The 23,197-nt window shown below is 40.0% G+C and overlaps 1 protein-coding gene across 1 annotated transcript in view; it reads left to right on the top strand.

Moving 5' to 3' along the window:
• qrfprl2.2.S (pyroglutamylated RFamide peptide receptor-like 2 gene 2 [provisional]S homeolog) overlaps window positions 1-21,940 on the top strand; it is a 106,795-nt gene extending 84,855 nt beyond the window's left edge. Inside the window, exons 2-6 of the mRNA XM_041588167.1 lie at window positions 4,028-4,186; window positions 17,446-17,507; window positions 18,073-18,308; window positions 18,659-18,756; window positions 20,852-21,940. Of these exons, the coding sequence (XP_041444101.1) occupies window positions 4,028-4,186; window positions 17,446-17,507; window positions 18,073-18,308; window positions 18,659-18,756; window positions 20,852-21,249 (953 nt within the window). The 3' untranslated portion in view covers window positions 21,250-21,940. The remainder of the gene's footprint in view (window positions 1-4,027; window positions 4,187-17,445; window positions 17,508-18,072; window positions 18,309-18,658; window positions 18,757-20,851) is intronic.
• Window positions 21,941-23,197: the final 1,257 nt, after the last annotated feature.

The raw sequence follows: 23,197 nt of genomic DNA, 5'->3' as shown, positions 1-23,197 counted from the left end.
CCTTCTTTCCACCAAAAAAGGTCCACAGCTCCCCTCACAGCACAGCTTCCTAATCAAAACTTTCACTTCCAAATTTAGTGCCCCCTATGATTTGATAATTGAATGGTCGCTGGAGGATGCTGGGAGCTGTAATCCAGTTAAAGAAAACATTGAAAGCTGCTCCATTTCTCACCCTAGGCTTATACTCGAGTCAATACGTTTTCCCAGTTTTTTTTGGTAAAATTAGGTACCTCGGCTTATATTCGGGTCGGCTTATACTCGAGTATATACGGTATATTAAAAATCAATCTTGTTCCTCTCAGCGTGAAGGAGCAACTGCTTGGATACAGCGCCTTCTCCTGTCACTTCATCATAATCACTTCTAACCCGCCGGAGTAAAGAAATGCTTCATTATCCACTAATCATATTAAAATTACAGGGGTCGGTATTTCTATCTGCCTTTGTTTTCCTGGTTGTAGAAATTGTTGAATCTCCATGGCTACAGAAGGCATTTTTGCTTTGTTTTCTTCCTAATTAAAATTTCTGAAATTGTTGTGTGGAAATACAGTATCGCCATGCATGAGGCTGCCTAAAAAGTCTTGTCCCAACAAAGGATGGAGGGTGGTTTTGGTAACGTTGACATTTTGACATATGCCATGAACCTATAAAATTTAAATTTAATGCATGAGACAGCTGTTTGAGCCCTCATTACCATACTATTATTATTATTATTATTATTATTATTAACATGTATTTATATAGCGCCAACAAATCACATGAATTATATACATAGAACATATGGAGTTACATACATCACAGTCAATACCGGTACAAAAGGGGAGGAAGGCCCTATGCATAGGCATACACTCTAAAGGAAAGGGAGTAATACACAAGGTGTGGGAGTGGGCAAGATCGAATTAAGTGGGTGAGAAATGTGGTACTGTATGTGGTGTTGCGTTTAGTAGTTAAGCAGAGTGAGGGTAGGCTTCTCGAAAGAAGTGCGTTTTAAGAGATTTCTTGAAAGCAGAAAGGTTGGGAGAAAGTCGGACAGACCGTGGGAGAGAATTCCAGAGGAGGGGTGCAGCCCTTGCAAAGTCTTGAATGCGAGCATGTGAGGAGGTAATGAGAGAGGAGTTGAGTAGTAGGTCGGTAGAGGAGCTCAGTAAGCGGTTGGGTGAGTATATAGAGATGAGTTCAGAGATGTAGGGTGGGGCAGAGTTATGAAGTGCTTTGAAAGTCAGTGTCATTAATTTGAATTTGATTCTGAAAGGTAACAGAAGCCAGTGCAGGGATTGACAGAATGGCAGAGGAGGAGCGGTTGCTGAGGTGTATGAGCCTCGCAGCAGTGTTCATTATGGACTGGAGAGGTGACAGTCTCTGGAGGGGAAGGCCAATTAAAAGAGAGTTACAGTAGTCTAGACGTGATATGACGAGAGAGTGAATAAGAATTTTGGCAGCATCTTGGGTGATAAATGATCGTATTTTGGATATGTTCCTCAGGTGGAAGTGACATGATTTAATAAGTGACTGGATATGAGGAGTGAATGACAGGGCAGAATCTAGGATAACCCCAAGGCACCGGGTCTGGGGAGAGGGGGTGATAGTGGAATTGTTAACTATGATGGATACTTCCGGGATGTTACTGGTGTTAGTTGGAAGAAAGAGAACCATTTCAGTTTTAGAGAGGTTTAATTTAAGGTAGCGTTGCGACATCCAGGTAGAGATAGCGGACAGGCAGGAGGAGACGTGAGTTAGGAGTTCTGGGTTGAGACCAGGAGATGAGAGATAGATCTGAGTATCGTCAGCATAGAGGTGGTAGTGGAAACCTAGCGAGTTGATTAATTTGCCGAGGGAAGAAGTATAGAGGGAGAATAGTAATTGTCCCAAGACAGAGCCTTGAGGAACTCCAACAGAGGTAGGGGAGAAGATGATACTCCATTGTAGGAGACACTGAAGAAACGATTGGTGATGTAAGAAGAGAACCAGGACAGGGCTGTGTCACAAAGGCCAAGCGAATGGAAGGACTGGAGGAGGAGAGGGTGATCTACAATGTCAAATGCGGAGGTTGTCAAGATTGGAGGGATCAAGAGAGGGTTTTTTCAGAATGGGGGTGACAAGAGCATGTATACTAATTTTACACTTTCTTTAATATACATATATTATATTGTCTACCTTTTAGATGAGGTTCTATTAAAGAAACAGTAATACCAAAATAATGAAAATGTTTTCAAGTAGTGAAAATATAATATACTGTAGTGGTGTTGCGTAGCCTTGGGGACCAAACATTCAACCTGGAAAGAGGAGAAAAGACACAGTACAATTAGCCAGATGAGCTCTGTAGTATACAATGGGATTCTTTAGAACATATCTGTTATCTACTGTGTATCTTGTGCTTGAATGGCTACACAGCAGCTTGTTTATATAAACTATAGTAGAGTTTCTGACACTGTGCCAGTACAGGTAAGCAATACATTAGTGTCATTCATTTAAAACTCTTTTATTTTTTGGTGTAACTGTTCCTTTAAATGGTAATGGTACACCTTGGGTCTGTGTATGCCTTAAATACAGAGAAGTACAAAGAAAGTATAGGCACCTATTAGTAAAGCTTCAAAGTTGCAAAACTGTGAATTTTTGGAAATTGATTTTGCCAACTTCACCCTTTTGAAACCTTAAAGGGATTTATTCTGATCCAGGCATAGGATCCATTATTCAGAAACTCATTAACCAGAAAGTTCCCAATTACGACAAGGCCATCTCCTATAAACTCCATTTTAATCCAATAATACATTTTTTTTAAAATTGATTTCCCGATTAAGATATAAAAGCAAAACAATTGTAATGGGTTTATTTAATGTTTATGGAATGGTATGAATGCTAACCTACTGGGGCGTTGATTTCTGACACTAATCCAGAATTGTAACCCTAGTTCTAAGGAAAATCCCTATCCAACAAGAATTCTTATGTTCCTAACATACCTTATAGGAAAACTAAAACTAGAGATGCACCGAATCCAGGATTCGGTTCGGGATTCGACAGGATTCAGCCTTTTTCTGCAGGATTCAGATTCGCCCGAATCCTTGTGCCCAGCCGAACCGAATTTGCATATGCAAATTAGGGGCGGGAAGGGAAATCGCGTGACTTTTTGTCAGAAAACAAGGAAGTAAAAAATGTTTTCCTCTTCCCATCCCTAATTTGCATATGCATATGCAAATTAGGGTTTGGTTTCGGTTTGGTATTCGGCCGAATCTTTTGCGAAGGATTCGGGGGTTCGGCTGAATCCAAAATAGTGGATTCGCTGCATCCCTAACTAAAACTTAATTGTACATTATGTTTTGGGCTTCTGTACCAGCCCAAGGCAACCACAACCCTTTAGCAGTAAAAATCTGTGTCTCCAAAGATGCCCCAGTAGCTCCCCGTCTTCTTTTCTGCTGATTCATTGCACATGCTCTGTGCTGCTGTTACAATATACTGAATATAAAGAATAGAAATGTCATGTATAAGGCTGATTGTACTTAATACAGATAATTACTCAGAAACCAACACAATTAGCATCAGAATTTAATAATCAGCCCTGTAGCATCAGCTTATATTACAGACCAACCTCATTTTCTGCTGGATAATTTGTGACGACCCCTAAGCTTAGCTTCTCAACAGCTGCTCAGAGCCCACTGAGCATGTGAGTGTCACAGACACTTTCCAAGATGGTGACCCCCTGTGACAAGTTTGAAGTCCTGGATCATTGCTGCTATTGACAAGCTGAAACTTTAGGCTGGTGCAATAAGTTCAGTATATAAAATATGGCATTTTTTAGCCATATTCATTTTTAGGGTTTAGTTTTCCTTTAATCCCAAGGTATCTGAGCATGGAGATGTATATCAGTCCCTTGATATGTCCATTTGGAATATCAATTAACAGCAGAATATTTGATGTTCAATATAGAAAAATAATTGTATAAAATAATTCAAGAATTAGATAGGTTACTAGTTCGCAGGCAGAACTAGCTCCAGAAATTTTCAAACACGTTAAATGTCTTTTAATTTCCTTGCAGGCCGGTTCGTTTGTAAAATGGTCCCCTTCATTCAGACCACAGCGGTGGTGGCCAGTACTCTCACTATGACCTGCATTGCAGTTGAGAGGTACCAAGGAATTGTCCATCCGCTCAAAATGAAGAGGCAATACACCAACATCAGGGCCTACAAGATGCTCGGTAAGGCTGTTTCAATACAAATATGAGACCTTAACCTTCTAATTTATTCATTATTAAAGTCTGGTCCAAAGACATAATAGGCATTTGTTATCAGCTGTGGAACAAAACAAGCGTCTCACGTCCAGTCTGCGCTCAGATTTTTACAAGGGGTCAAACAATCTCTTGATCTTATTGATCCGCAAACCAATTAATTCTCAGTAAGTTTTCTGTTCAGACAGGACCTTTTCTGTTCATTTGAATAGGTCAAGGCAAGGCAATCACGGTGAAGTTGACATTTCAGTGAAATCTTCTTTCATTGAAATTAATGCAGTAGGTTCCCACAGAGGGAGTATCACAAAGGGAAACATGGGCTTATGGCTGCCCTATTATTCTTCTAACAGCCCAGTCCTGCCCATACCAACTTAAATGACTGCCCAGCTTCACAGCCTTAAAGGACCAGTAACATCGATTTTTTTTTTTTTTTAAAAATCGTTAGTGTAGAGCGAAAAAAAAAAAAAGACATATTAAACTTTTAAATAGCTAAGTCTTTATTAAGAAATAACTCACCATAGATCTGAAAAAAGCTTTTGATTCAGTAAATTGGTCGCACATCTATCACGTCTTTCGACTGTTCGGCATCAAGGGTAACTTTGTTAACATGATTAGGGTCCTTTATTCCTCTCCCACAGCGAAAATTAAATGCATGGGTCTCCTCTCTTCTACCTTCCCGATTTTGCGTGGTACACGCCAGGGTTGTCCCCTCTCCCCATTGATATTTGCTTTGGCTGTAGAACCACTAGCTCAATTGATCAGACGGGATCAGAATATTGGGGGTATTAGAATAAAAACTGTGGACTTTAAAGTTAGCCTCTATGCAGATGATATTTGCCTTACAATTACCAGACCCCAAACTTCCTTACCCAATTTGTTTCTATTACTGGACAAATTTTCTTGCGTATCAGGATTGTCTGTAAACATTTCTAAATCCCAGGCCTTACCTTTAAACACCCCTAAACATATAGTTAAACTATTGGAACTTAATTTCCCATTTATCTGGAGACATTCCTTCATTGAATACTTGGGGGTTAATATCACACCAGTATATACGTCTCTTTACAAATGTAATTACCCCGCCCTAATTAAAAAATTGGCGAAGGACCTTGAAGAGTGGTCTCGGTACGCTATATCGTGGTTTGGGAGGATCCACTCAGTAAAAATGACTTTAGTACCCAGAATTCTGTATCGGTTTCGTACACTACCGGTGACGATTAAGATAAGAGATATTAATTATCTTCAGACTAAAATTAACAAATTCATTTGGGCCCATAAACCACCACGTATCAATAGGAGAACTATGTATAGGCCTCCATTACAAGGTGGTCTAGGTTTACCACATTTATTAATGTATTATAAAGCTGCGAGGATCTCCCAGACCACCCAATGGCATCTACCACCGCACAAGAATAGATGGGTCCAATTAGAGACACTTTTAGCACACCCTACTGACCTGTCTTTTTATTTGTGGGCAGACAGAACACAAGTTAAATCTGTCCCCATGCTTAACTCTGTGCTGAAACACACCATTTGGTCATGGCACGACAGCCGCGGGAAATTCCAACCGGCTGGATCTCATAGTATTCTCACCCCGCTACACAATAACCCGCTCTTTCTCCATAGCTATGCTACTTCGGCGTTTCAATGGTGGAAAGTAAATGGTATCAATAGAATACAAGATATGTTACTGACTATGGGTATTAAGTCATTTCAGTACTTACAATTTGTAAAATCTATGCCGGAGAGCGAGACTTATAGATATTCGCAATTATTACACTTCATTCGCTCTGTTGACCCCTCTTTTAAATCTAGACCTCCAACCTTGTTGGAAACCTGCTCTCAACGAGCTGGGAAACTGCGAGGCACCATCTCGTTACTGTATAAATATTTAGTCTCTATGGATGTGGAAAAGCCCCTTAAATACATGCTGGACTGGGAGAAAGACTTAGGGCGTTCTATACCTCAGCAGGAATGGTCACTAATATGGAATACTGTCTCCAGGATATCCCCTAATACTGCCATTAGAGAATCCACATATAAAGTGCTGATGCGTTGGCACCTTACACCGGCAAGGAAACATCGTTTTGATCCTTCCACTCCCGATTCTTGCTTCAGGGGTTGTACAGCAGTTGGGGATTATTTGCATATCTGGTGGACATGTCCTGTAGCACAACAATATTGGGCAGAGATTTATAACTTAATTGACCGAGTATTTCACACACATATAGTCCCCGAAGCTACTACGGCTCTTTTAGCCTGCCCGTCCAAGTCCCTTACGAAACTCCAGAATACTTTGATGAGACAAATCTTAGCTGCTGCACGAACCAATTTAGCGAACCACTGGCTACAATACGCTATTGATACTCATGTTGTCATTGCAAAAATTACTCAAACACAGAATATGTTATATTTAACGGCTTTATTGGAAGACAGGGTAGAGAGACATATGCAAATTTGGGCCCCATGGGATTCGTTTCTGCAACCTTGAGCAAAACAATAAGTTTAATGTATGTTATACTACATGGAATTGTACTGATGTGTTCTACTTTCACTGTTCTATACTGGAAAAGATATTTACGTTATCCTCTGTCAATGTATCTATTGTTGAAAAATAAAAGAGATTATAAAAAAAAAAAGAAATAACTCACCAAAATTCTGACTTGCACTGCTCTTCAGAAAAGGTGATCCATCGTGCGGTGCTCGATTTCTCCTCCCTGCTTTCCTTATAGGAGATAGCCAGGGAGGAGAAATCAAGCGCCGCTTGATGTATCGTCGCTATGTCGCCTGAACAGGAGCACAAGCAGAGTTTCGGTAAGTTATTTCTTAATAAAGACATAGCAATTTAAAAGTTTAAAATGTCTTTGTGGTTTTTTTTTTAAATGCTTTTAATTCCTTTAATGCTATATGGAGTGGACTTGTCCCATGCCTTTTTAGAATCTAGAATAAAATGATGGCGTCTAGCTTGCAGGTGCCTTTTTACCTTGTCCTTTATCCATTATTAAGAACAGTTATGGGAGCCATTACCCGGAAACCCGTTATCCAGAGAGTGCTGGATTATGGAAAGGCTGCCTCCCATAGACTCGATTTTATCCAAATAATCAAAATTTTGAAAAAGGATTTATTTTTTCTCTGTGATAAAAAAACAGTACCTTGTACTTGATCCAAACTAAGATATAATTATTGGAAGCAAACCCCGTCTATTGGGTTTATTAAGGGGCAGAGTTATCAAGGGTCGAAGTGGATTCGAGGGAATTTTCTAAGTAAAAAATTTTGACATTTGAAAATATTTTTTTTGGATACTTCGACTATCGAATAGGATACTACGACTTCGACTTAGATTCGAAGTAAAATAGTTCGAATATTTGACTATTCGATAATCAAAGTACTGTCTCTTTAAAAAAACTTTGGTTTCAATACTTCGCCAAATTAAACCTGCCGAAGTGCTATGTTAGCCTATGGGGACCTACTAGAGCATTTTTCTAAGTTTTTGGAAGTCGAAGTAAAATCATGCGATCGATCGCTGAAATCGTTCGATTCTAAGGATTTAATCGTTCGATCGAAAGATTTTACTTCGACCGCAGGATAACCAAATTCAATGAAAAAACTTCGACTTCGATATTCGAAGTATTTCAATTTGATGGTCGAATTTCGAAGTATTTTTAACTTCGAAATTCGACCCTTGATAAATCTGCCCCTAAATGTTTAAATGATTTTCTAGCAGACTTAAGGTATGATGATCCAAATTACGGAAAGATCCATTATCCGGAAAACCCCAGGTCCCAAGCATTCTGGATAATAGGTCCAATACCTGTATATGGTTTCCTTTGTGCTTTGCACCTATGGATATTACTTTTGCACAGACAAAATTAAATAGATGGTGTGTAGAACATGGGCACAATATGCCCCTGTGATGCCAATATAATATGCACATTTTTGGTGAATAAAAAGAGATCTTGGTGCTCTTGTGGCCTATTCACTTTGCCTGATCTCAGGCTTTTTAAGGGCCAGGAGCAGAAAGAGCACTTTCTCTTAGCTAAGTGGGATATTAAATTCAATCTAGCACTATGATTATATATCCACTAAACCAGAAAGGAAGTTTAATGAAAGACATATTTGATAAAGATCTATTACTGGGGTACATCAATCTAATGTTTTTTTTTTTTTGCTGCTGCAAATGCTCAGGAATGCTGCAAATCCCACACTGATGGCAGCTAGGATTGCTTGTACCAAGGGAATATTGTTAGGAGGAAGTGGCATGTGTAATACGTAGCGATTTATTTAGGGGTTTATTTATCAAAGTCCTAATTTATCTCAATATTTTCTGAAAAAAACTCAGACCAAATGCGCATGGGCTTTTTTGTCTTATTTATCAACACAATTTCCCAAAAAAAAATTTGCGGGAAAAAATCTGATTTTTTTCAGATTTTTCATCAGATTTTCACGATTTGTTTCAGATTTTTCATCCAATTTTCATGATTATTTCGTATTTTTCAACCGAAAACTCAGAATTTTGCCCGAAAACTTCGGGATATTCCCAAAAACCCAGCACACATCAAAAAATCATTGGGACTTCTCCCAATTGACTTATATGCAACCTCGACAGGTCTGAGATGCTGGATTTTCAGATTCAGACTTTTCCCATCCTCTGGGTTTATTAAATTCCAAATTTAAAAGTCAGATTTTATTACAAAAATCACAAATTGTTTGTGATTTTTGCATTCGGAGTTTAGTAAATAACTCCCTTGAACTGAAGAAGCTGCTCAGATGAGTAGTGAAATGTCTTCATTGATTACTCAGCAAGTCCAGTTGTTTTTAGATTTACCTATATTAGATAAACCCCCTTAGTGTACCAAAGTGATTCCTGTAACATTCAATGAGCTGGAATACTAAACCGCATGGTCCAGTTGTTTTTCAATGTAATAAATGTTGACATAAATAAGACATAATGAAAACGTATTCAGGGAAACTGATTATGAACCTCCCCCTACTGTTGTCTGTTGGCAGACCCACAGTCAAAACGTACATTCTTTTATATGAATATACTGTCGGCAAATTTACTTTTAACCCTCTTTTGATTCTGTAATGTGAAATATACTGACATTATGGATAAAGTCCGTACATAACATACACAGACATTCCAATAAGAATCAGAGGATGACCCAGTACACAATGGGGTAAATTTATCAAAGAGTGAAGTTCCGCCACTAGAGTGAAATTCCGCAGCTCTCAATTCATTTCTATGGGATTTTGAAAGGCGTATTTATCAATGGGTGAAAGTGAAAGTTCACCCTTTGATAAATACGCCTATAAAAATCCCATAGTAATGAATGGAGAGTGGCGGAATTTCACTCTAGTGGCGGAACTTCACTATTAACTTCACTCTTTGATAAATGTACCCCATTGTTAGAAATCCATGAGATCCATGCTTCTCAGTTGGCTAGAATGCCCATGCTGTGTACGTTATCCAACAACAAACATATAACCACCACGGGGAAGATAAAATGTACAGGGCTTATAAGGAGAAACATTCATAAATAATGCATGTTCCTACATATGTTTTACATTATAGATCAATTTCTTATGTATTCTCTGCAATTCAGTGTCTAAGCCCCCGCTGCTGAGGATTCCATGGAACTCACTAAAAGAATAGACCTTTATGATGTAAATGTACAGTGATAACCACTTTAAAATGCCGAAATTAGTAGTCTCATATTTGCGTCTAGTATATATAAATAAAAATATGCTTACACAAATATGATCAGCCATTGCTTGTGACGTCCACCCAAGCATGGTCCCAAATGCTTCTATATTCATGGTTAGTGATGGGCAAATTTGCGCCGTTTCGCTTCGCCAAAAAATTAGCAAATTTTGCGCGAAATTCGCGAAATGGCGAAAAATTCGCGAAACTGCGCCGGCGTCCATTTTTATTAAAAAAAAATTCTGACACCAGCGAATTTTTGCTGAGAATTTTCTTGGGCGTTTCGCGAATTTATTCGCTGGCGGCGAATCGCACAAATTCGCCGCAAATTCGCGCCTGTCAAATAAATTCGCCCATCACTATTCATGGTGTATCTGGTAACTTGTGGACTTCAGTATATAGGCAAGACAAAAAGACCCATTAGGAAGCGTATATCAGAACACCTAAATTGTGTCTCTCTAGGTGAGATATGAGCTCAGCCGTGGCCAAGCATTTAAACTGAACATAATGCAGGCAAATTGTGCATATCTTTATAAATAATAGACAGAGTTGTATCCAATATTAGGGAGGGAGACACAGAGCTGTCCCTTTTGGATTTTTAAATTAGATACCATCATGCCTAAGGGTCTGAACAGAGATTGGGAATTGAATTGCTTTGTGGAACAATATGTATGACCTATCAATGATCTCTCTATAATCCAGTGAGTTTTCATTGCATTTATTTAGCTTTGAACTATTGTCAAGGATTAGGTGGGGGCGCTGTAGAGACTGAAGGGAAAGGGCGAGTCCTTGAGGCAGGAGCTGTATGTGCCTAGGGAACACTTGAAGGGAATGCAGGAACAGGTTGATGAGGGCGAAGAGTCAGTCTGGATCAGGTGCAGAACAGGACGGAGAGGGCGAAGATCAGGAGTGGAAAGGAAGAAGAGGGCGACGACTCAACAGGAACAGACTGGACGGGGCAGGAGTGGAACAGGAACAGACTGGAAGGGACAGGACGGTGCGGGCGTAGATCAGATCAAACTGGGGATAGAGTGCAGAAGGAGACTAGAGTGGATAGCAAGAGAGGAGACTGGAGCAAGATATAGCAAGAGAGGAGACTGGAGCAAGATATAGCAAGAGAGGAGACTGGAGCAAGATATAGCAAGAGAGGAGACTGGAGCAAGATATAGCAAGAGAGGAGACTGGAGCAAGATATAGCAAGAGAGGAGACTGGAGCAAGATATAGCAAGAGAGGAGACTGGAGCAAGATATAGCAAGAGAGGAGACTGGAGCAAGATATAGCAAGAGAGGAGACTGGAGCAAGATATAGCAAGAGAGGAGACTGGAGCAAGATATAGCAAGAGAGGAGACTGGAGCAAGATATAGCAAGAGAGGAGACTGGAGCAGGATAGCAAGAGAGGAGACTGGAGCAGGATAGCAAGAGGAGACTGGAGCAGGATAGCAAGAGGAGACTGGAGCAGGATAGCAAGAGAGGGGTACAAGGCAGGGTCGGAAAGCAAGAATCAGGAATAGGCAAGACAAGATCAGTACAAGGTGAAGTCAGGGCAAGGTACAAGGTGGAACAGGAAGCAGAAGTCAGGGACAAGCAAGGCAGGATCGGATCAAGGTCAAGGCTGGGAAGGTACAAGATAAGGTAAAGCAGGACAAGACAAGGCAGAATAATAAGGGAAAAGGGGCAAGAGCTAGAACTACCTAGTTATGGGCGCTGCCGCAGTACTAGGAAAACCATACAATGCTCTGGCAAGGAGTGGTCTAAGTGCTGCCCTTAAATAGGGAAGAGTCAGCCCTGATTGGCTGATTAAACTAGGCAGCAGCTGGGTTGGGGCTGTAGATGCCAAACAGGCTGCAGCTGAGCTGGGGCTGGAGAGGCCAATCAGGCGGCAGCTGGACTGGGACTGCAGAGGCCAGGTTACACATAGCGAGCAACCCTACAGGCTGCTCACCTGGCCAAATGGTTAAGGTATCGAGCCAGAAACCCAAAGGTCCCTTGCTCGAATCCCAGCAATACCTGACAACTATAAAGTTAACAAGCGTCCGAATAATTTTGACAATATTTATGCGCGTGACAATTCTGATGCACGCCCAAATGCAGCAGATTTTTCGCCAGCACGTTTTCTTGACAGTTTTGCAAATTTATTCGCAGGAGGTGAAATGCGGCAATTCACTGCGAATTTGTGCCTGGCACATCACTATATTCATGTTGTCAGAGGGGAATTTTTTTTCTAGTTTTTGTTGCAGAAGCATGTAAACCTGCAGATAATTTAGAAACCTGCAAAATATAAAGTGTTTTATATATCAGGCCCTACCATTGAAACATAGTGGTGCACACCATTTCTGCAAGCTCTCTAGCTAAAACAGTCCTCCAGTTTAGCACACACATTCCTTAAAGGGCTTGTTTACCTTCAAATTCATTTTTCAAATTAGTATGATGTAGAGAGTGATTTGCGAAGACAATCTGCAATTGGCTTTAATTTTTTATTATTTGTGGTTATTTTTTATTTGGAATATGAAAAGGAGATGCCTGAATAGAAAGATGAGAAATAAAAAGTAGCCTTACAGAGCATTTGTTTGTTAGTTGGGGTCGGTGACCCCCATTTGAAAGCTGGAAAGAGTCAGAAGGCAAATAATTTAAAAACAATAAAAAAGAAAAAATGAAGGCCAACTGAAAAGTTGCATGGACTTGGCCATTCTATAACATACTAAAAGTTAACTTAAAGGCGAACCTGTTTTTCATGGAGCACTGCACAGGGATTCAATATGGCACCTATAAGCAGAGATGTTTCTGGGCACGGGATATGGATAGGAAGGACTTTTTGAAAAATGAAAAACAGTTGTAATTTGTTTAAAGTTATAGTGACATGGGTCCTTAGATTGTTGGTACCAGAACTGTTGTCTTGTTATGTGGGTGCTGCTGAGTCTACATTGCATGGCACATAAAGAGTAAAAAAGTTTCAAACAAAACATGCGAAGGAAGAAGAAGCAGGGCAGCATCTTAATAAGATTTTCCACTCACTTAAAGTGGAAGTTATTAAAATGTTGCACCCTTTAAGTGTGTTTATTCAGCAAATTCAGTTAACGTAAGTGAGTTTCAGTGGATTACAGGATGATATGCAGTGAACCCTGCAAAGAGATAACACATTTAGTGCTGCCTTCTGCACAAACTCTGCTTGCTAAGAGGTTTTGCAAATGTATTTGAGTCCCATTTGTTATAAATACATAGATAATGTGATGAAGGAAAGAGTCTGGCCCACTTTTACTAAACACTGTACTTTCTCCCTCCTTATTTTGGAACCAAGAGCTGCTGTATGTGCTCTAAACGGTAGTGGAGTTAATCCAGCATGTTGGGCTAATTTACAGCCAACAAAAACTAAAGTTAATGTTACAGACAGGGCTGCCGTGCCATAATGCCAATAACTCTTTATAGATCCTACAACAGAGGCACATAGTAATGTTACATAGTTCTTAACTTGTAGAATAAATTGGAAGCCAACCACATGGCAGAGTGGAACACTTTGCCTTCCATTTGTCTGCACTCCACTGGAGTAACCTGTTAACATGATGCTGCATTCTGTAAAATACCATTTGTAAGATCCCTGTTTACTGGTTTATGCACAATTCTCTGATAGGGACACTTTTGTCTATGTCATCACCTGTTAGAAATTCTGTCCAGTGAAGCAGGAGTTAAGGGCAAGTTTGCAACTGCAGCCATGGGAGGCTACTTATAGCCCATACGCAAGCTGGCCAGTTGCCAGTACTATTGGTTACTTAGTTGAGCAAGTTGCTACCTGTGAGAAGGCTTAGCATTCTAGTTAACCGTGTATCTACTCGTTTGACCCCTGGGTGATGTTTGGTGTCGATATTTTTGTGTAGACTTTGGCCTGGACCCAACTTTGCTCTAAGCCAGTTCCCTTATCTGTAAAACCCGACAGCAGCAGCTAGCATCGCTCACCTGTGACAGTTCCTCCATGTTCTCCATTTCCACTGCCTCACATTCTGGGGCTAATTCGGGGACTCGCTCCAGCACAGATTCACCGCAACTGGATTCCATTTAAAAGACAGAACCCTAACATTATGAGAGCCAGAGCATCTTATGGTTTTCATTTAAAAATGTCAGTATCCATTTAAGTCATGCCTTTTTCATACTATAACTTCCCCTTTCTGTCCTAGTTTCAGGACCATGATGTCCAGGAAATAATTTTCCCCTCAATAACCCTGTCTCATGTCTGTGTCTCCAAAATGTCCTGAGAGTTTCAAAATCCTCCAATTTCCACATCCCAGTCTATTTAGAGAAGAGAGCACTGCAGAAAATAAAGAAATTGGGCCATCATCATTAATAAAAAAAGAATTATTCTTTAGCAGAAGCAATTCTGGGATTAGAGACCAGCCAGAGACAAAAGACAGATGCCGGTGTAGGGGACATAAATATTATTATCATTTATAGTGCAATCCCCTAAAGTTTGGCCACTAAAGGGCCCCTTAGTCTACGAAGGGAAAAGTTCTCCTCTTCCTGGGTCAACGCATAACCATTAGCTTTCCCTAGTGTTATAATATAAAAAGGAAAGCCATGCAGCTCTAAGGGCTTTTTGCCAAAGACTATACTAGGTGGAAGGGTGTCAAGTTGGAATAGTAGTTGTTTAGTTTAGTCAGAGTAGTTATCTCCTGCCTTAGGTCTCACTAGGAGAGATAGGCAGGTCTACAGTTACATAGATTAACAGCAGTTTGCTCCACCAAGGAGTGTTAGAAAGGGGTTTGATCCTAATTTTTATTGTTGCCTAGAAAGGGAGCCGGTGTGCACGGTTTAGAGACTAGATATTTTCCCCCCTGAGTTCACCTAAAAGAGGAGACCCCCCAGGAAGAAGAGAAACTATGGGTGTGAGGGATATGTTCCTCTTATATGCTGTAACGGTTGGCACCCTAAACCCAGAACCGATGCCAAGCATCCTGGTCTTGGCTCATGCTTCTGCCTGTAGCAGCTGCCTTTGGCCTCGGGAGGAGCCCTCAGCTACTCAGATGCCACCAAGCCTTATAATGAGAGGTGCAAGGCGAAGGGTTCTGGACCAACAAAGGGGCACAACTGTAAAGCAAAAGTCTTTGGGCAGAAGGTCGCGGTACAAGGCGTTAGACAGAATCATAGTCAGATCAGGCCAGGTCGAGGCAGGCAGAGTACAATTGAAGTCAGGCAGGCAAGGGTCAAAACCGGGTGATCAATCAGAAGGGATTTAGCAGGATCGGAGTCAGATAACAGGCAAGGGTCAGGTTTCAGAAATCAGGATAGTCGAATAGCCAGGCAGGGGCCACAACAGGAATCAAACAGGATCAGAATACAAATAGCTCAAAGCTCAAACACCACAGGAGAAAACCTATCACGGGCAAGGTCTGGAAGCCCAAATGAGCCATTTATACAATTCAAATTTCGCGCCATTGCGGGCTGGCGTCCTCGCCGAGGGTGCGGCAGGCTTCCCTGCCGTCCCTCCACTAGACCACCAGGTACATTTGTTACATTTGCTTTAAAAATGGGTATGTGCTGCTGTTTGTAGTCCTGATTGTGTATTTATATTGACTATATAATTATTGTGCCCTGTGTTATATATTGATATGTATTGGTAGACTCACAGTTCTGAGTAAAGGTGCCTCTCCATTTACTATAGCCTTACACTGGGAAAGCAAAGAGTCAGGAAAGCAATATTGTGCATTCCCCTTTTTCTACTAAATGCATGCTGAAGACTATTTAAAGAATCACTGTCTTTCTGGGAACACCAAGTCTATATATGCACCCCAGGTTGCTTCACTGCTAAAGACATGCATTGAGACTGTATTGCACCTAGGGTAGGGACGAGGTGTCTGTCACAATGACAATGTGCAGGCAAACTGAACTGAGCTGCTGAGGTGCTGTAGGTGGGTAATGGCAGATTACATTATTGCCAAAATTTAGGTATTTCCCCACTTGGTGGGAAAAGGAGCAAACCTACATGTTCTTATACTGTATATATTCATTAAAAAACATATTATTAGGAGAACTTAAGAAATGTCGTAAATCAAAGGGGTGCTTGAAGAGAGCTACAGATGGTGCATAGATGTACTCTAGCAGGTATGCCCATACCAAGTCTTTAACTGGCATGTACCATCTCCCTTCCAAGGCAATAAATGTAAGGTTTCCATGGTCTTAATTGAAGGCATCGGGTGTATGGAATGGGGTCTTACTATATTAATATTTAAGTGCTGGTGGCCAGAAATGCTTTGGCAGCAGGTAATCATTTATGTGATAGGTCTTGCATGAAAGAAGTGTATTTGCACATTTATTGAATCTAGTAACTGGAATAAGTATTGTAGTGTTGTTATTTATAGAAGCTGCTATCATGGAGCCATTGTCCTGGCAAATGTTATGTACACTTTCCAGAGCTTCATTTTGCTTTATTCTACATCTCCCTACATACCCGTTCCCTCTTTGTAGAAAGAAAATAAAGCACATTTAATAACCAGGATACATCCTAAGGCTGTGAGTTTATTTGTAAAGGATATGCTGTCTGGTTCTTTCTTTATTGAACTTTTCAATTGCATTGTTGTAATAGGAACAGCACAAACATCGTTTTCCTTCAATGAGAAAAACAAAATATTCCTACCACAAGTAAATCCTGCCTAACTGCTGGCTGACCTAGAGGAAAGGGAAAAAAACATCTGAAGCCTCTTCAATTTGTCTCTGAGGAGTTGACAACATTTTCTTGAAGCCAAAAGGGCAAGTGTACAATTCCCTGAATCAACATTATACAATGAGCAGTCATTTCAGTAGCCTCATATTTTCTGACTTGCTAAAAAAGGCATTCAACCCTCTAGTGAAACTCCTTTTTATATCATATAAAAATATAAAAAAGTGAGGAATTTCTACCTAGACTTCCAAAGGGAGGGCCTAATATAAAGAATGGGGTACACAAAACGGACCTCCAAATATTCAGTTACCAAGAACGTTATTATAATTAAGCGATAACAATCCTTTGACATGGACTAGCTGTTATATTCTGATAAAAAAGCTCTGTAGACAGATCTCAGACACCTCTATTTGATAAAGTTATATCAAAGGTCAGATTTTAGTGGTTTTAGAGGTTTTTGAAACCACGACAATACTCACAAAGTCTAAAACTATGAAGGTCATGTGATTTATTAAAAAATCTGAATAAAAAAAGTACAAACTGAAAATTATACTGAACGACGTGCTAAAAAAATACAAAAAATTACGAAAACATCTAAAAGTCCTAAATGATTTAGAGTGGTCTTATAGGATCAGAGCAGCTGCAGTTGAATACTATAGGACCCCAACAACTTTTACCTGGCAAGATTTTGTCTTAGAGGTTTCCGTGGTTTTTCCACATGCTTTATTGGACATCCTCAAGGACATTGAGTAATTTAAAAAAAAAAAATCATTAATAATAATATTTATTAATTAGGCTTTTTACTCCATTCTGCCATGGTCTTATTCAAAAATTAATTTAACTTTTTTGGTGACAGTATTGTTGTCTCTTTCTCTCTCTCTCAGGATGCGTATGGTCAGTCGCCATTGTTGTTGGATCTCCAATGCTTTATGTCCAGACCCTAGAGGTAACCTATTTTTATATATAAATATAATTTATTGACTTCCTTAAGTCCAAAGGATTTGTGATGGGATGACCTCCTTCTGGTCAGACTGTGTGCATAAGTCTGGCAACCTCTAGTAGGGAAATATTGACATCCACTAGATGCAGTGACTCAAACCTCACAAATATGTCAATTGTGTTTCCTACAATGTTACTATGTACCTGGGGTTTACCCAGAACCTGTGGGATGACTGCCAGTTGGGCAGGTTTGGGTTGGAATTTGGGCAGCCATTGTGGGATAGGGTCGAGTTAGAGTCAGACTGAGAATGTACACTCCTCCTCTGTGCCCAAAGATGCGCTGTCTTGGAACCAGAGGAATGCACAGAAGTAGCGTACGTAGCAAGAAGATGTGGGTACAGGTTAGGCGAGGGTCCTACACTGGCAAAACGTTGTGGTTTAAGGTTGGATGTGGCTTTCCCACTGCCTGAGATTACTCTACTCCATTCTTCTTCAACATGTTCCATCTCTGTCAGCAAGACCTTCACGCCCATGTCTGTCCACAATATACATCCAATTTTATTATTTTCCAGGTGAAATACGACCTGCTATATAATTTGTACCATGTGTGCTGCCTGGAATCTTGGAGTGATGTCGGACTGCGCAGGGCTTATGCCATTTTCATCCTTGTGGCCCTCTTCCTTGTCCCTCTTGCTGCCATGCTGCTGCTATATAGTCGCATCGGCTATGAGCTGTGGATCAAAAAACGTGTTGGGGACTGTTCTGTGCTTAACACCTTGAGCCGTAATGAGATGGCCAAAATCACCAGGTAATTATCTCAATTAAAGCTGCATTATGAATCAAAGAGGATCAAAATGAAGTACACATTTAGTAAAACGTTTTTAGCAAATAAAGGGCTCCTGTGTTACTGCTAGGGGCAGCCTTAGGTGAAATGCACTCTGGACCCTCTGAAGTGTCACAGGTTTGCGGCTTCATCCCTAGACACATCAGATGGTCCTTGATGCAACACTTTCTTTTGTGTAATGCTCAAAATATTTCAACATAAACGTTATTTGCTTTTGCGTTCGGTTTGTGTCTGTTGTGCCAAGATATTGTTTGGTTCACAGAAAATTGCTTTCATCCAATTAAGCTTCTTTTTAATGTGCCAATTCTTTGCAGGAAGAAAAAGCGAGCGGTAATGATGATGGTCATTGTCGTGCTCTTCTTCACAGCCTGCTGGGCCCCCTTTCATGTTGTTCACATCCTTTTTGAATACAGTAAGTGTCTAGGATAATAATCACGGAAGCTAAAATTGGAGCTGTGCCTTTGTGATATTGACGTTTCTATCCAGTGTACATTGTGCACGTGTACTTTTACAGCAACCTGGTTAGATACAATTTCCCATAACCTTACTTAGAGGTAACTGGTTGTGCCAATACCTAATGGTCTCAGCTGCTGCACACCTCTTCAGATATTTTGTGATGTGTTTTTCCCTATCTTGCCTTGCCAGACACATTATATTGATAGTCTTGGGGACAGAACACAAAGCCGATGACTCACACATGTTTTGAGTGTAATCTCTATATATCAAGTGTACAAGCTCAGTAAATGTAAAAGCAATGGAAGTGTACCCCACTTTAAATCACCATTGGTTAAAGTGAGCACTGAATTATAACTAGAGTCCATAATTAAAGTCTATATAATGAAATCCATTCAGGTCAGTTGTAAGTATCATAGGGGCCATTAGTGAAATGAAATAATAAATAAAGATAATAATAAAGAATAGGAAGGAATATAGTTACCAAATCATTTTCATTTAATAATTGCAATAACATCACGGTTCTTTGCGTATTATAGGAACTGCACTCTTGATGCCTATTCAAATCAAAAACATTAAAGGGATACTGTCGTGGGAATTTTTTTTTTTTTTTAAATGAACCAGTTAATAGTGCTGCTCCAGCAGAATTCTGCACTGAAATCCATTTCTCAAAAGAGCAAACAGATTTTTTTATATTCAATTTTGAAATCTGACATGGGGCTAGACATTTTGTCAATTTCCCAGCTGCTCCATGTCATGTGACTTGTGCCTGCACTTTAGGAGAGAAAAGCTTTCTGGCAGGCTGCTATTTTTCCTTCTCAATGTAACTGAATGTGTCTCAGTGGGACATGGGTTTTTACTATTGAGTACTGTTCTTAGATCTACCAGGCAGCCGTTATCTTGTGTTAGGGAGCTGCTATCTGGTTACCTTCCCATTGTTCTTTTGTTTGGCTGTTGGGGGGGGGAAAAGGGAGGGGGGATGATATCACTCCAACTTGCAGTACAGCAGTAAAGAGTGATTGAAGTTTATCAGAGCACAAGTCACATGACTTGGGGCAGCTGGGAAATTGGCAATATGTCTAGCCCCATGTCAGATTTCAAAATTGAATATAAAAAAAATCTGTTTGCTCTTTTGCGAAATGGATTTCAGTGCATAATTCTGCTGGAGCAGCACTATTAACTGATTCATTTTGAAAAAATTTTTTTTCCCATGACAGTATTCCTTTAAGTAGGCTTTCCTAAAATAACCTTTATCACATTCTATACTGCTAAAGCCAGATTATCATGCACATTACATGTATATTAATATTGCTATTTACACTTTTTTACACAACACTATTTACACAACACCCAAAGCATGCAACAACTTGATGAAGCGTTAATCTGATTTGTGGCATGTCCCCACAATTTCAAAAATTCTGTATGATTGTGGCAATAAAAATGACTAAAACTGCAGTCAAGTCACAGACAAGTGACTTTTTCCTCTGCATTGAAATGGTTAGAGAAAATATTAGTCAGAGCATACTAGGAAGCCCCCATAGATGACAGCCTGCAACCAGATGACCAGTTCAGTAGCAACACTCAATCGTGAACACACAAAGTAGTATTTGTGATTCTTTGGGAGGAAAGATGTTCATGCTAATTTCTGGCCACTGACCATACTTTGAGATTGGACAGAGTGAGCCTTTGGTCAGTAATTGTCATTCATTTTACACGACTGCAGAACTTGTTGTACAGGACAACTCCGGCTTGCTCAATTTAGATGGATTATTTCAGGGCATTAGTGTATTTTCCAAGCACTTCAACCCAAAAAGCTGTGTATGGTGGTACTAATCTAATCGTAGCATGGAACAGCAAGATAATCCAGATCAGTAATGCCAATTAGCATCAATCTAGTAAATCTTGACAACCAATTAGTGTAATCAGTGCAGTACATCTGAAATTCTAGAAGATATGGGTGGCTTGACTAATTAATTTACATGGTATACCATTATTTAAGCCAAATATTTGTTTGTATTCTCTTATTAACACTCAAACTGTTTTGGTTGCTTCAGATAACCTAGAGGACCAGTATGACGATGTGACAGTGAAAATGATTGTGGCCATCGTTCAAGCGGTTGGATTTTTTAATTCCTTCAATAATCCTGTGGTCTACACTTTCATGAATGAAAACTTTAAGAAGAGTTTGGTGGCTATACTCTTCTGCCACTTCCGAGCCCAGGAACCAGTGGAGCCGGCAGATAAAAGGGACAGCCAACAGTCAGAAAGACCCAAAGGAGGAGCCACCATGTTCTTTACCCGGAGAGATGGACGCAGTGGCCAAAGCCACCTTAGTGCAGAGAATTTAGAGCTTAGACTATGTGAGCAGTTTCCAAGTGCTCGACTTGAGTCTGTTGCTTACCCGCTAGTGAATTCACACAAAGACTTACTTCCAAATGGCCAGTCTGCATAACGATCAGAAAAGTTCTTTCTGCTGAGTAAATATTTACTTATGGTATATGGAATGCAATGTAGAGAATCCATGAAAACTGAATATAGTTATGGAGACAAATCTAAAGGATCAGAAATCCGAAGGAGCCATAAGCCAAGTTAATCAGAACATGCAGCACTAAAAAGACAGCAGAACAAATTATTTGATGAATATTAATGCTAGCTCTTACATAAAAGGGCATAGCATTATGTCCCCAGATACTCAGTGATGGACTGAATTCCTTGATGGAACGTGAAATATGATATTGCTGTTTTAAGCAAAGAGGAAGAGGTCATTTGTCTTTTGCACATATTTTCTGTATGCTGTGCCCAACTGCAGTGGGGAGCAATCATTTCAGATCTAAGACACCATTTTTCTCTTCCAGCTCTCTAAGACTATACTTGACATTCCAAGCAGTATATTTCTAGTACAGCGATCTGCAGAGTGTTAACCTGTTTGGAATTCAATTCAGAGTTATAGATAAAATACTGCAACATAAAGGTCTCTCATTAAAATCCATAGCGGGGTTTTATAAGGAAGGTGACCTACGTCCCAAATGGGTTGTAACTTGGAGGATGAGCACCAGTGCCCTAGCACATAATACAGAAGAGAAAGCAAGCCTTGAAAATGGAAATGGGATCCCCAAGCCGATTAAGAAAATGTAAAGTTTGGTGATACCTTTTATTGGCTAACTGAATAAGTAACAATTGCAAGCTTTCAGAGCACAGCATTTTGCCTGACGAAGGGACCTGTGTGCTCTGAAAGCTTGCAATTGTTACTTATTCAGTTAGACAATAAAAGGTATCACCAAACTACATTTTCTGCATTTTTTCAATGGCTAACACGGGTACAACATCTCAAGCCTATATCACATAAGAGATATCACATAAAACAATACATAGAAATGTAGTCTTGAGTTTGTGGTCTACTGCTATCCATGGATGATGATTATCCAGTTAATGAATAAAGGGCTCATTCTAAGAACCAACAGCTCTAAATGTCACAGGTAACCTGAGCAGCTCCACAGAACCGACATACAGAACATTTACCTACATATTCAAGTGTTAAAGAGATCGCTTTGAAATTTAATACAAACATTTTCATTTCCACCATCCTTTGCCCATTTGCTCTTACAGTTATGAGAAGATGATACAAACCCAACAGCCACCCAGAAACACCCAAGGAATACTCTCATTGAGCTTATAGTTCATGGTGCATGCCAACACACAGGATGCTGGGTAAAAACACAAATTTAAGGGGGTATAATTTAAGTTAGTGCTTTTGTCTGAAGTTTAGAACCACAGTCCTATAGTTGACTGCTTCTGAGATGTCATGGTGCATCCTGGCTCATGGAAGGTAAAAGACAGAACGGGGGAGGGAAACTAGGAATTTGTTTTTATTAAAATGATGTTATCAGCACCAATTATTTACTAGGAAAGCAAAGAGCATTAGTATGCATTAGTAATTCCTGTAAAAATGTGGCACCCAGTGGGGAACTTTTTTCCCATAACCTTAAACCACCAAAAACATAGGATACAGAATATGCTGATCACTCAGCATGTAGAACAGGTGGTCCAAGTGCACCAGCCCCTCAGCTTAGGGAGAGGATAAACCAGCAACATACGAAAAAGGGGGTGTCTTTTTTTGATGAATCTACATACGAAAAAAGGGGTGTCTTTTTTGATGAATCTACATTAAATGTTATATTTTTAACTTTATTTTTGGTGGCCCTTGTGGACACTTTTTTGAGTGCCTCAGAAAGTGTCCACAAGGGCCACCAAAAATCAAAGTTAAAAATATAACATTTAATGTAGATTCATCAAAAAAAACAGTATCTTCATTGGCTCTACACAATTCGTACCCTCCAAAGCATTGATCATGGGCACGAAACTCATAATCTTTTCGTTTGTTGCTAAATTTTCTCCCAGTT

The sequence above is a fragment of the Xenopus laevis genome, chromosome 3S, assembly GCF_017654675.1.
Source record: "Xenopus laevis strain J_2021 chromosome 3S, Xenopus_laevis_v10.1, whole genome shotgun sequence".
NCBI classification, from domain to species: Eukaryota; Metazoa; Chordata; class Amphibia; order Anura; family Pipidae; genus Xenopus; species Xenopus laevis.
This window is presented reverse-complemented; position numbering and strand designations above follow the sequence as displayed.